The following is a 14,791-nucleotide window of genomic DNA, read 5'->3' on the forward strand; positions in this document are numbered from 1 at the left end:
TCACCATTTCAATACTTCCAGGTCAGTGCACCAAGAGGAAATGAATGTGCGTGTCTGTTTTTACTGTTATTTATTACAAGGAAGAGCAGTTTACAAGACGTTTAAAATGAAATGAATAAAGAAATAGTTTAAATAAAATTACACGTATAAAACAGACAATAAATAAATATAAACAACACTAAGCAGAACAGTGATTGGTGGTTTACTTGGCTACAGGTAGATCATAAACTTGAATCAGCACAAAAAGGTAACTTGGTTTAAGTTTGTACATCAAATCAGTCATTTGGAAAAATACAATGCTTAATAATAATAATAATAATGGTTTTTCCCTCTTTCTTGCAGGACTAATGCTGTGACGGTCTGGAGCATTTAATTAACCATTACCGGGACAGAGGAGGGGAACGGACAGTAATGTGTCATAAAGTGTCTTATATTAATTATACAGTGTTTTTTTTAACAGTGCAGGCACAGACTGTAGGAAGCGGAGCTGCAGAGGAACATACAGTAGTTTCTGTTCATCCAGGACCGGAGTTTTCAGGAACGTGGACGTGAACTTCATCAGTCCAGGACTCGGCGCCAGAGCGTCCACTTCGGTCTGAATCTGCAGGATCGATATGAGACAAAGGTAAATTCAGACAAATACAATGAAAAGACATTCAGACTCATTAGGTTGAGACGCAGTGATCAGATATACCTTCCTGTTCTGGGCGTTTGCAGAAGATTTTTCCAAGAGCTGCTGCAACTGTCACGAGTTGAGCTGCTATGAACAAAGCCAGGAAAAGGTATTCCTCATGTGGACTTCCCTTTGGCTGTTTCTGACCTGCATGGAGACAGCAGATACACACAGCATGTGTTAATCCACATCTTTAACCGAGTTCAAACGAGGTTACTACACCAGTTACCATGGCAACGGCTCTAAACCAAGCAGGTCCTCGGAGGACGTCTGACTCACCTGTAAATGGTTCGTCAGCGGCGCCTCCTTCAGACCTCCGACTCACATTCAGAACAAACTTTTCTGAGGGTGGAAATCAGAATTAGATTTACAGTCGTAACCATGGTTACAGTCCCATCCTGCATTGGTACCACAGAGTCCACTCACCAGAGGCCTCCAGCTCCCACCGCCCTGTGGTTTTGTCGTAAGCAGCAGCCAGATCACACCTGTAGTTCCCAGAGTCTTCGGCTGTGACTGCGGACACGTGGAGTCTGACTCGTGCGTCTCTGAGAGCGTCTCCGTCGCACTGAACCCGTCCTGCAAACTGCTGATGCTGAGACTCCGGGGCCTCGACGCCCTTTATCATCTGATAGAAAAGCTTCAGAGGCTCCGACTGGAGAAAACAAACCATGTTGCTGCGAGTCATGTCGGCTGTGGTCTGAAAGTCCCATCCGATGGTGATGTCACCGTTCTCCTCTGCGTCATAGAGGGGCGGAGACATCTTCACCAGGTACATCCCTGCAGAGAGAGAGAGAGAGAGAGAGAGAGACACTGACATGAAGATGTTGCTGAACTGATTTAGATTTTACACTTTGTTCTTATCATGTTTACAAGGGCTCAAATTATTTGCAGTTAATGTGCCTTAAACACATCACAAACAATTAGTCGATCAATCAATCAGTCAGCCTCCAGAATTTTCACAACTTTTTTTTTTCTTACATTTTATTGACTAAACTATTAATGGATACAATAATCATTATTATTTATTTGCTAATAAGAACAGTAATTAGCGTCAGCCCTGCTCACCGCACACACAGGAGGTCAGGCCGAGCAGAAGCATCAGGATCATCTTCTCCCTGTGAGACAAGAAGATTTACATCTAATCATCAATCACTTGTATTCTGGATTGATTTAAGTGAATCAGTACAGGTGAGAGTTTAATGAAATGTCGCAGAGGCCCTGCTTAAGAAAACACATGCAAAATTCAGAGTGAAAACACTACAAGATATATATATATTTTTTTTATCTGTTCACATTCAGAAAACAAACCCCATGTTCCGGTTTAAGTTTTAAAATAAGCGTCTCCTACCTGTTCATGTTGGTGTCGGTCAGCTGTTCCCAGGATCCAGGGAAACCTCCACAAGTTTTCCTGCTGAACAACTGACTGGGTTCATCGCAGTCAGACACTGAGCTGGAAATAAAACAAATCATTCTAATTAGAAATAACAATAATAACAAAGTATTTTTCTATTTAAATAAATCTGTCATCAAGTGATAATTTATGAATTTGTGTTTTGTGGAGCTACAGTTGAAGTAAGAGGGGACACCGGGGTAACTTATGTACCATGTGACCTGCATCACTGCAGCTGTAAAGTAAAAACAATCTAAACTTGAATACCTACGTGTGTTCAATGATTTTGACTCATTATATTAAATTAAACAATAAATTCTCATGCACAATCTTTAGATTTTTACTCCTCACTTTAATATAGAGTTATAAATGGCCGAGCACGGAATGTGCTCATGACTAGTTGCCCTGTCACGTGGTAAGTGCTCACGATACGGGGGTAAATTGTTGCATCATATTTTTCAGATGAAACACCTCAACCCCATCAATCTCTTAACCTTAAGTCTTTTCTTTATTTTCTTTATCCTGTTTGAAAATTGTGTCCAAAAGGATTTTATTATTTAAAGGCTCATCACGCAGCGTCCTCTGCATTTCAACTACTTTATCATGTAGAACTATTTAAGATCCAGCTGAAACTAAAAATGCCTCCTTTTTTATCGTTTAATTTAATAATTTTAAAATCTCACGTGAAAGTTATTAAAGTGCAACAAACTGTTTTGGGACGGTGGTTTAACAGCTGCGTCATCGGTCGCTTAAGTAACGACTGAAGACAAACTTTAAATCAGACTTTATGTTTTAGTTACTTACTTGTTTGTAGATCAGCGGTTGTTCCACTTGATGGCACATTAATTATTAGATGAGAAACTGGACGAAGAACTTCTTCTCTACAGACAAACTTTTTAAAGTTTCTGTGGTTAGTAAAAGTCTGATCAGCGCGTGACAGATTGTTGTTGTCAACAAACCAAAGCGAAAGTAAATCCTGTTGTGTTGATTTCCTGGTACATGGGGTAAAATGCAGGGGGGTGGGGGTGGGGTTAGAAACTTAGAAACGTGATGACTCAGGAAAGGTCCGGAGTAAGGAGTCTTTATTTGATGTTGCCATGGAGAGATGAGGCTGCACACTGAGCAGATATAATAAGGCTCCGGATCAGATAAAGATCAAATCAGCTGGTTAAGCTTCTGAATATCTTTTGTCCTTGTAGCTGATAAATACTCTCATAAAGTCTCTAATTTACACAAAGTTTTATTTAGTCATTTTTTCGCCTCCTTGCAGATTGTCTTGCAGCACCTGGAATAACCTGTATCCTCTGTCCAGACTGCATCAGGTGGGATTTAACCAGCGGACAGCTGAACCCCATGAATCACGGACTCTGTGTGGAGATGTTTGAAGGTGATGACGTCACCAAGTGTTTTTCTCTGGAGCAGATTTTAAACCTGGAGTTCAGCTCTGATCTCAGTTTGTCACTTGGAGTTATAAAGGATTACACAGGAAGTAAACTGTGAAAAAACCAAAACATAATCTAAATGAAGAGTTGCTGTTTGTTTGTACCATCACATGAATCTTCTCTCTGGAGCTCTAGTAACAACAGGTCGGTGAGCCAATCAGAAGAGAGGAGGCTCCGAGCCTCTCTCTGATGTTTTCAACATTTTTTATAGATCATTTTATTTTAAAACATTATTTATATACTTTTTTATTTTTATATAATTAAATCTTTCCCCAAAATTGTTATGTTTTCCAAAAGGTTTGTCAGCCCACTGTCGGTACCTTTGCGGTCCACCAGAGGGCCCCAGCCCACAGATTGAGAACCATAACACATTCAGTCACATCAGTGTTTGTGTCAGTGTGTTGTTGATTTCTAGAAAGGAAGTTGTCAAGTTGATAAATTGATAATACAGATTTCCATTAGCCTATCTATCCATGAGTTTATTTATTTTCTCCCTATGTGGATAATTCTTCAAACCGCTGTAAATGTTGTAAATGTTGTTGGCTCCATGTTGACACAGTCTGGCGTCACAGCTTCGCTCTCTGGAACCTGAGTTTGGGTCTTTTCCTTCACGTGGATCCTTATTATACAGCGTGGCGAGGTTAATCCACTGGGGCGATCCGTGGTGGTCGCTCCCGCGCCCAGGTCGGACGCTCCCGCCGGTGCCTTCACGTTGGAGCGGGCCGCGCAGCCGCAGGTGTAAAGCTGCTGCGTCGGGACCGGGACACTCTGTGCACGCGCGACCGGTGACAGTTCATGAGAGTGGCTAGAGACAAATCTGGGAGAGTCGTCCCCACACTCGGTCATCAGCGTGAGACAGTCCTTTATGTTGTTACCGTGTCTCCGCGGTCCTTCATGGGAGACTCTCTGCTGTGTTGGGGGACACAGGTCAAACAACACTTTAGTCGAGGACCGGATCCACTCGGGGTCAAAAGTGCGGAGAGCCGACTGGATGATTTCCTCGTGGCTCAGTGTCGACATCTTCACGGCCAGAAAGTGAAGGAAGTCGTCGGCCACAATAACGTGGTGCTCAGCGGAGGCAGCAGAGCCTCGTGCGTCAGTGTCCGCCATCTTACCAAACCTGCTGCTTCTCAACTGCTCCGGGATACTAACTTCTATCTGCGCGGGATCATTTGGCCTTTGATCTTTTTGACCGTTTCATCTTCGAATGACGTCATCGCTGTTACGTCACAAATGTAGTTTCGCTCCACGATATTCTTTTGTTCTAATTAGTTACAACTTTCTCTGCAGATTATGATTTTAAATAAGTCAGACACGTACTGAATGATCAATATTCCACATGAAAAATATGATTTGAAAACATTATTATTGTACGTCACCACCGTCTGTAGTAATATGTGACTTTCTCCAGTGTCGCAGCCAGAGGAAGGAGAATCAAGGAAATAAATAAACTAAACAAACGACTAACAAAATAAAATACTATCAAAAATCTAAATAAAGCAAACATCTAGAATAATCAAACGATACTAATTGTTAATAAAACAACAAATAAATAGCTCATGCAGATATTAATACACATGATAGAAAATATGTTGATTGCCTTTATGATAATGGCTGTAAAGGAAAGCTTAGAATAAAGAAAACATTCTCTTACATTCTCAGTAGATGTCGCACCGTCAACACGAAGCATTTGCTTCAGTTGAAACACTTTTGCTGCGGTGGTTTAAACTCAAACTAAAGACGTTGATGAAAACACAAAGATCAGTGGCGCAGATGCTGAGTTCACAAAATAAAACAAAACAACGGAAACAAGAGAGACAAAGTGCAACAAACAACATACATCCCTTTATTATATATGAAGAGAAAAGTCAAAATATATTACTGCTGCACTGATGCCTGTTTTTTCACCAACCGTGCCCCCCCCCCCCCCCCCGCGCACGCGCTGGCATTTGAATCAGTTCAACCTCGCGCTCACAGCTCACCGTTACCACGTGGTTGAAGTGGTACTTCCCGCTTCACAGCCGCTCTCTTCTCACAGCAGTGGATGAATGTTCGCGGGGGATGTAAAGTGTCACGCAGGTGAGAATTGATGAAAACTTTCCTTTTGGCTTTATTGTGTAGATCGTCACTTCCGCTGTCAGGGTGTGAGGGTTTAATACGCACTGCAACATCTGTCCGAGCAGATGTGTTCATCGCTCTGTGTCTATAGGATGAACTTTCAACCAGCACGAGGAACAGTTATGATTTACACCCGCACGCTAATGTGTCATGTGAATATATGTTGAACCCATTCAGTGTATGTTGTATGTTGTATGTTGTATGTTGTATGTTGTATGTTGTATGTTGTTCCGGGTGTTGGAACGATCAGCTGTTCCCCTCCAGACCTTTCCTTCCGTGTTTCACTTTTATTGCTCACCTGCTCCTGAAAGTAGGTGCGTCACTAAACCTCTGCAGGATGTAGATAAACTCCCAAACAACAATATACCCGTAGAACCCGGATGTGTCATGGATCCCTTGACTTCCTGCTCACCCACAGCTCAGCAGTTTACCCAAGGTTCAACACTCATGGTTTATTCCAGCATGCGAAACAGAAACAGCCTTAGTGAGAGTAATGTGGTTACGATCATAGAGTCTCACTCTTTCTCATCCGGTTTCAGTCCTTTTTCATATTCGCGCCTCTGCTCTGTCAGACAAGAGAACCTTTAGGACTCAGTTCAGAACGTTTCACAATAAAAGCGCACAGTTGTGGTTTTATTTTCTCGTCAAAATTGCTAAAGAGGAAGCGAATCTGTGGGTAACTGTTGCTGCTCAGAAGGAGATCTATTTTTTTTAGATTAAAAAAAATCATATAATGGAAATAATCTGAGGGGCCAGATGTTATTGCCGGGGGCCTGTTTTGTCCCCGTGGGCCACCAGTTTCAGACCACTGCCATTTGCCACAGTAAAAGCCCTGAAGGTGTAAACCTTTTCTTACACTTCTGGGAAGAGTGTGGGAGCTGAAATAAAACCACCGGCTCAACATCTCTCTACTTCTATTGGTGACTTTGCAGCAACATCAGTAAAGATAAAACTAATATCCAACCCAGGACTTTAATCGTCTTCTCTTCTTCGTCTACTAATTAGAACAGAACTGTTTCCACCTGTTGCCTGTGTTTTTAAGCTAAGCTAACCAGTTGCTGCTTGTAGCCTAATATTTACATCACAGACATGATCAGATTATTTCCCACAATGTTCCCGGTCCTGTTCCTCATTACTCTCCTGTCTGTCCTCACAGGGAAAACATGGCGTGGATTCTGATCGTGCTCATCTCTATGTGTGAGTGGTTTTACTTCCTTTTATAAACTGCTGCTCATCCTTCATTTAAACACACTTAGTGAGCCTTTCTTTCCCGCCTCTCTCTCTCTGCAGGGATGTACCTGGTGAAGATGTCTCCGCCCCTCTATGACGCAGAGGAGAACGGTGACATCACCATCGGATGGGACTTTCAGACCACAGCCGACATGACTCGCAGCAACATGGTTTGTTTTCTCCAGTCGGAGCCTCTGAAGCTTTTCTATCAGATGATAAAGGGCGTCGAGGCTCCGGAGTCTCAGCATCAGCAGTTTGCAGGACGGGTTCAGTGCGACGGAGACGCTCTCAGAGACGCACGAGTCAGACTCCACGTGTCCGCAGTCACAGCCGAAGACTCTGGAAACTACAGGTGTGATCTGGCTGCTGCTTACGACAAAACCACGAGGCGGTGGGAGCTGGAGGCCTCTGGTGAGTGGACTCTGTGGACTCTCCAGTTATTTGGTTAAAAGGGAAAATGAAACGTGCACCACTGCACTTCTGTGGGAACATGATGTTACTGTGCTGATACTTTCACTATTTCACCCACAGAGGAGTTTGTCTTGAGTGTAAACCAAAAGAACGTCAACACACCTGGCCGGACAACTACTCCAGGTAGGTCAGAAGATGTTTGAAGAAACGTTGAGGTTTGCTTTTAAAAATGACCTAGACATTAAGTGTCAAGTGCCAGATTTGATCTTGCAGTACTGAAGCCTGAAGGTGTGAACCAGGGCTGTAATCTCTCTTCATGTCACACGTCTGCGGCTTCACAACGTGCTTCAACACGGACGTGAGTTTGGTGACGTACATCCAGGTTTTGCGCAGGGAGCCGTGTGATTGGTTCAACTCGAGGGAAACTATGATGACGGGGCAAAATTGCAGAAAAGTTGCGGTTTGACAATTTGCGTGGGGACTGAAAAGTTACGTTTTTAAACTAAAACTAGTTTTAAGTTAATTAACTCAAGATGAATAATCAAGATGTGGACTGGGCTGCGCCACGTCCAGTATTTGTATTCGCCTTGTATGTCGCTGTGAGCTCGGATAAACTCGGATACTGTGGCAATCACCAGAAAAAACATCACACACGAAGGCACTTGACGACACTGATGTACCATCGTCATGCAGGTGCTAAGCAACCAGCAGGAGCCCCAGAGCAGGGACGAGACAGATGCAAGACACCAAGCAGAGTTGGACCGTACCTGGCAGCTGTAGCTCTTATAGTGCTAGTCGCCTACGCCGTGTATCTGGTGGCTGAAGCGACGCCGTGTCTCGCAGCACTGGTTGGTTGACGTCTACAACATGAAGGTATGTTTATTGTTACTTTGCTTGGCGGTGGAAATGAACAGTTCATTTACCATGAAATCAGGTAAATTAAAGCTGAATGCTCATTGATTTTTACCCAAGTTGAGTTTTTCTGAACATTTCAGGTGGAGCGATGTCTTGTGTCATCGAAGGTCAGACGAAGGAGGGAAGCTGCTTCATTTCACCTCAGGTGCAAGGAGATCATGTGACTTCTTAGACCGATCAAAGCCCAGACGCACCGGCGTGTTGTGGTCCATGTGTGAGGGTTTCACTTCACAGAGAAGGCCAAAGATAACCGGAACATCTGGACAGAATATCTTCACATCTGGTGCAAACATTCCCCCGGGCTCAAGGATGAACTAGTTAGGTTTTGGTGGTCAAAGGTCAAAGGTCACGGTTTTTGGCCATAACTCAGGAATTCACCTGCTAATTAACTGTAAGTGGACCGGCTGGCAGACGCATTCATCTGGTCCAGATGTTTAACTCTCAGGTTGTGTGTTTGTTATATTTATTATATACATTTTCTACCTTCCACTGATTTCACGTAGAGCAATATTACACAGGTACGCTGTCACGCTTCTTCCTTTATAGACAGTATGAAAGCAGGTGGAAGAAGCTTCACTTCCAACATTAGTAAAGCAGCTTTTCACTGCTGCATCTGTTCCAGCTGAAGCTCGTTTGAACTACGTCTCTTTAAGGTGCTTTAGTCCAGAGGTTCCCGAGGCGTCAGGCCACTGTGTGGTTGTAAAGTGTGTTGGTGTCTACTCCAGTTTACAACAGTGTTTTAATGACATGTAATAAAACACTGACTGGATTTCCTCAGTGAGTCTGAGACACGGAGCAAAGCTGAAGAGCAGCAGCTTAAAGTGGAAATGACACGATCACAAACACAAGTGTAGCATGTGACTTTAACATTTTTAATATGTGTACATGAATGTGTGTGATGTGTTTTCTGTGTGTTAACATTATATATTTCATTTATTTAGTTTATTAGAGTTTAAGTTTGTTAAAACAACATAAAAAACTCATGTCCGACTTCACACTCTGGGAAAGTGTCTCAGACTTTTGGACTCTACTGTTTATAACATCAAATATACAGACAAGCTGTGGGATGGATATATATTTATACACATGTCAATAATTAAATCATACATAAATGAATGTATACATTTGTATAAGCTAGATATATATATATGTCAATAAATTAAATTGTTCCAATTTCTAACAGGTTTCATATATAATTCTTATATGTAGATATAAAATAAAAATTTACATTTCATATATGGATATTCAATATATGTAGGCTATATATATACATTTGCATATGGGGATTTTAGAAACTATTTACAAACTGACAGAAGCTGAAGTGACCCGTGCGGTCGGCCTCCTGCTGCTCCTGAGCGTCACCTGTCCAACCAGTAAGGTGTGTGCTGCATGAAAACAAAAGGCTTTGTGTCGCGTCGTCACGTGAAGTGAAGAACCTGCTGACTCTTGGTGTTGATGTGTGGATCCTGGAGTTTACAGGTACAAACACAGTTCTACAACACACACACACACACACACACACACACACTTGCAAAAACAACACACACTTCTTCTTACATAAGACACTTACAGTCAACACTTCCCCACCAAACACACACACACACACATTTAAAAGAGCCACTGAACAGCAGAGAGTCCTGGTGTTACAGTCAGACCTCCGTGAGTTTCTGTGTGAACTTTGCAAACACGGAAGCAGTGAGAGAGAAGAAGAGGAAGTGGTAGAGGTGGGTGGGTGGAGGGGGAGGGGCTGATTTCCTGATATTTTCTCCTGTCGTGTGAACTCTGTGTGACATCGTTAAAAACATCCTTGTTGTAAGGAAAGCAGTGTTTGCTGTTCGCTTCAGCTGCTTTCAAAGAGTTCATGGTTCTGTTGAAGAAATGCCATTTTGAAAAAGGATTGTCAGGTTCAACTTTTACACATTTTCTACGCACAGAGTCCAAACGTTGCACACAAAATGCAAAGTGAAGATGACAAACAGGGATGTGCTCCACCCTCCACTTTACCAGTCTCATACATTTTGCAGGAGATGATGAAACCACAGTGACAGTAACTGTGACTGACTTGTCACTAAATTCCATCCAATTGTGTGACTCTGTTGAACACTAGTGTAGTGACATCTCCTCTCCTCTCTGGGAACACTGGTCTAGGAGCTGTTTCTCTGTCAGCCTGGATGTTGGCTTTCAGATCATCCATATATCCCACATCATGTAGCTTCTCTCTGGGCTATGTTTTGTTCCAGTGGCTCATTTCTCAGGGCTTATTAACCTGCAACATCCGAGCTCTTTGTGGTCTCACTCGTCCTGAGGAAGGTCAGTAGCACCAGGTGCCTTGCTTAAGGGTTCATATATCCACAAGGGTCCACACTGGATCCCTGACCGGGAATCAAACCCCCGATCTCCTGTGTTAAAGTCAGTAGTGTCGACCACTGAGCTGAACTGAATCTTGTTACCTGAAGTATTGAGTATTTCTGATCTATATATGATCTTGATCCTGATATTGTGTGTGTGTGTGTGTGTGTGTGTGTGTGTGTGTGTGTGTGTGTGTGTGTGTGTGTGTGTGTGTGTGTGTGTGTGTGTGTGTGTGTTGTGTGTGTGTGTGTTGTGTCTGAACCTGAGTCAGTTTGAGTTCCTTCATGTTTCTGTGTGTTGTGTCACTTCTGCCTCGTCTCTTCTGTGATTTACAGCAGCTGATGATGTGGGATGAGGACAGGTTTGTAAACTGTGGAGCTTCAGTCTAATTTATCTGTGAAGCAGCAACAAGCTGATGAAGTGAACAGTTCAGACAACACTGATGTAGAATCAGAGGAAATTATGTCAGATATATTTCAAGAGATGACTGGAGGCTGTGAAAATATGAGGACACAGTCATTACAATAAGTATCTGCTGTTTATCTTTAACTATCTGACAGAATGTGACCTGAGGGAAGGTGGTTGTTGTGGTAAAACTTTAACTTCACTTTGTCAAACCAGTTTGTGAGGTCTGCAGGCAAAGTCTTAAAGAACAACGAGAGGATCAGATCAGCATTTCATATCTCTGATTCATACACTATTTAGAAGTGTAAAAGCGCCATTAAACAAATTCTCCTCTCACCGTGAGAAAAGACGGGACTGACATTTTCGTCCAGAGCAGTAAGTTGTGATCGTTGTTACATTGATCCTGGTGTAAAGGTTTTACACTTTCTGAGATACAGTGTGTTAATAATTGTTTGTTTCTCTCTGTGGAGATCAATAATTACAACTTGGTTGATTCTGTGAAGGTTTATATGAACGTCTGTGAGGAAACTTGTTTCTTTGATTTTCCAGGAGGGAAATCTTCAGACTCTTTGTGTCTCATTTATCAAACTAATCGGCAGAAAACCGAGCGTACGACCGTTTCCACGCAAACTTCGGCATTTATCAATTTGGACGTGAGCGAACGCTACGATCAGATCTCACGTCAGGTCTGAGCTCGTGCACGCAAATCTGAGTCTGGATTTGCGGTGCAGCAGCAAAATCTGGCTGAAAATAATTATTAAACAAACCTCAGCTGCCATGAGCATAAACAGTCACATATTGAACACGAATAAAACAAGATAAAAAATTTGAATTTTAAAAAAGCCCACGTTTTTTACTGATACCACTTTTTTGTACTGTTACGGCTGTACACCGAAAATAATAATGGACACAACACCAGTGTGAAGGTACTGCATATGAATTTATTACAGTAGCTTAAGGACAATGCAGGAATAAATGGAGACCAGATACCTAGCACCAAAAAGGTGCAGCAGGAGAGAGCTGAACAAAGAAGACCTGCCTATATAGACTCAGCCCACTAATCAGCACAGGTGTCTGCCAAACAGGTGATCAACCTAAAAGGATCAACAGTAAACACCAAAATAAAACAGGATGTAACGGTACAATAAAACAATATGAGAGGCTAAATTGCCTAAAATGACATCTAATTATTTCATGTTAAAATTTGAAATAATAATAAATACAAGCAGAAATGTGTGTTTGCAAATGAACTCATGGCAAAATTGTGTAATTGTTTTTTGTTTTTCCCGATGGGTGTGACACAACTGGAACAACAATTAAAAACATCTGGTGAGATAATCATTGCTGCACTGTGGTTGGTCAGATGTTTACTCACTCCCTTATTTAAACAGATGCTTTGACAGTTATCAAATCATAACGATGGCAGATTTACTCGTTTTGGAGGAACAATACACGCGTGTCAGACGTGCGCGTGTTTTCAGAGACCGCAGATCTCCAGATTACTGGGTTTCCAAATCAGTAAAAAACGTGGGCTTTTTTTAAAATTCATTTTTTTTTAATCGTTTTATTCGTTTTAAGAATCCGTTTTGATCTGTTCTAAATATGTGACTGTTTATGCTCATGGCAGCTGAGGTTTGTTTAATAATTATTTTCAGCCAGATTTTGCTGCTGCACCGCAAATCCAGACTCAGATTTGCGGTGCACAAGCTCAGACCTGACGTGAGATCTGATCGTAGCTTTTTCGTAGGTTTTCTGCCGTACGTTCGTTTGATAAATGAGGGCCATTGTCTCTGACATCATCATGGAGGCTCGGTGTCCTGTCCTCTGATCAGCTGTTTGTAATGAGCAGGATCATAAAGAGGAAGCAGCATCGTACTGACTGAATGAAGTCAGACTGTAGATTTTCCTTCTTTGTGACTCTTCAGCTCTGTCTCCTCTCACAGGGAGAAGATGATCTGCTGCATCCTGCTGCTCCTCACACTGACCTCCTGTGTCTGTGGTTAGTTTACTCCTTCACTTTATTATCTAGAAACTGATACAAGTCCTCAGTTAGTCTGCTCCTCACTTTCCCTCTCTGTCTCCTCAACAGGAACATTTGTAGTGAATGTGACACAGAGCTCCTATCAGGCAGAGGAGAACCACAACATCACACTGGAGTGGAGCTTCACAACCAAACCTCACACTCCACCTGACTTCCTTTATATTCTATGTGAGATGTTTACTGATGATCTCAAAGCCTCAAAAGTCCTGTTTCATCTACATGAGGGTGTTGAGGTCCCAGAGTCTCAGAATAAACAGTTTTCAGGACGAGTCCAGTGTGACAAAGACGTCCTCAGAGAAGGACGAATCAGACTTCATGTGTCCAGACTGAGGACTGAGGACTCAGGACTGTACCTGTGTGAAGTCAACGCAGATTATGGTGCAGCAGACTTTGGCAAATGTCGACTCAGCGTCTCTGGTGAGTGAATTACTGGAGCTCAGTAGAGAAAGTAAAATAGCTCTGTGTGGTGCTGAGGAAGAAAATAAACATTTGGGTAGTTGGGAGTTGTCTCCTGTCTGTCTTCATGCAGTGCGCTCTTCCTTTGTCTCACTAAATTCCTCACTGTCTTACAATACTGGTATCTTACTAGCTGATTCAATCCAGGGGCCAGTTTGAACTACCTGAGGGAATTACCCACAGTTCATAGTGTTTCAATGTTAAAAACAGGGTTGCCATGGTTACTAGGAGAAGCGTTAATAAAATAGAAATACGGTAGGATTATGTTTAGTTTCTCTCTCTTAATTCTCCCTGTCAGTCAGCTGTGGGAATTTTTCTTTTCAGTTTCACTGAAATGTTTCCACTTCAGATAAATCAACATGTTCATTCTTCTCTTCAGCAGCTGTTGATCAGCCTGAAACTCAGAGACCAACTGAGAGACCAGAACCAGAGAGTCGGGGAAGGATCGGCCTCTACGCTGGACTGGGACTGACAGCAGCAGCAGCAGCAGCTCTACTGGTCAAACTCTGCTGTTCCTCAAGTCCTTGTTTCACTAAATCTCCTGATGAGACAGTAAACCTTTATTCAGAGGTGTAAGAGTGACGTTCCTCAGAGAGCAGACGTCTCTCTGTCTCTGCTTCCTGTCACCCTGTTGGTCCATGAGGCTGCTTTTCTCTGCACACCCAGTCTGACCTCTGACCTTTCACCTCTCTCACTGTCTCCATGGAAACAGAGAGAGGGGACCAACACTGGGTCAGACCCTCTTTACTGTGAGAGAGTCAGAGCTCTGGTTCAAGACCTGAGTCATCAAACATGAGAGACTCTCCCTCCAACATCTTCTAGTTTAAGTGTCAGAAGATTTAACTGTCATGAAGGGAATATTTCTATGTTCCAGATTATATTCACGTTATTGTGAGTTTGTGTTTAAATGAATCATTACAGTATTAATAACAAATGTCAGTGTCAAAGAGAAGAGAGCTGCACTTTATTATCATTATTATTATTATTATTTTTTTATATATATATATTTTATATCTTATCTCACTACTGATGAAAACTGTTACAATGCAAAATAAACTTTCATCATGTTCTGTTCATAATGTGTTTGTGATTGTTCTGACTCTTCTATGTGTCAGAGACCCAGAAGTTACCAAGACTTAAAACTGTATTATATACATATATAAACTGTATATACATATATAAACTATATATGCAGACACACACAACACCACAACACTGCTGTGAGCACATAGTGACAGTGGAGAAATAAAGTGATGTGATGCTGGTTAAGTGACATCTAGTGGCCAGATTTGATATTGCACTTCTGTGGAAGGAGCTGAATCAAAATAAAAGTGAAGCTGCTGAAGTCCTTGATATTTTAC

At 42.2% G+C, this 14,791-nt stretch overlaps 3 protein-coding genes across 3 annotated transcripts; 2 read left to right on the top strand and 1 right to left on the bottom strand.

Annotated features, from left to right (window-relative positions):
* Positions 1-55: 55 nt before the first annotated feature.
* On the bottom strand, positions 56-3,027 carry LOC130164530 (uncharacterized). The gene is made up of 7 exons (XM_056369324.1): positions 2,868-3,027; positions 2,022-2,123; positions 1,739-1,788; positions 1,100-1,450; positions 953-1,015; positions 695-820; positions 56-601 (listed from the first exon to the last, which is right to left on the bottom strand). The coding sequence occupies exons 2-7, from the start codon at positions 2,027-2,029 to the stop codon at positions 516-518; spliced, it is 684 nt and encodes a 227-aa protein (XP_056225299.1). The 5' UTR covers positions 2,030-2,123; positions 2,868-3,027; the 3' UTR covers positions 56-515.
* A 2,490-nt stretch (positions 3,028-5,517) lies between these two features.
* Positions 5,518-9,371, top strand: LOC130164531 (uncharacterized). The gene is made up of 6 exons (XM_056369326.1): positions 5,518-5,584; positions 6,780-6,820; positions 6,914-7,264; positions 7,385-7,447; positions 7,958-8,137; positions 8,260-9,371. The coding sequence occupies exons 1-5, from the start codon at positions 5,550-5,552 to the stop codon at positions 8,119-8,121; spliced, it is 654 nt and encodes a 217-aa protein (XP_056225301.1). The 5' UTR covers positions 5,518-5,549; the 3' UTR covers positions 8,122-8,137; positions 8,260-9,371.
* A 3,387-nt stretch (positions 9,372-12,758) lies between these two features.
* Positions 12,759-14,386, top strand: LOC130164532 (uncharacterized). The gene is made up of 3 exons (XM_056369327.1): positions 12,759-12,932; positions 13,023-13,391; positions 13,810-14,386. The coding sequence occupies exons 1-3, from the start codon at positions 12,884-12,886 to the stop codon at positions 14,004-14,006; spliced, it is 615 nt and encodes a 204-aa protein (XP_056225302.1). The 5' UTR covers positions 12,759-12,883; the 3' UTR covers positions 14,007-14,386.
* The last annotated feature ends 405 nt before the right edge of the window (positions 14,387-14,791 follow it).

The sequence above is a fragment of the Seriola aureovittata genome, chromosome 23, assembly GCF_021018895.1.
Source record: "Seriola aureovittata isolate HTS-2021-v1 ecotype China chromosome 23, ASM2101889v1, whole genome shotgun sequence".
Lineage (NCBI taxonomy): Eukaryota > Metazoa > Chordata > Actinopteri > Carangiformes > Carangidae > Seriola > Seriola aureovittata.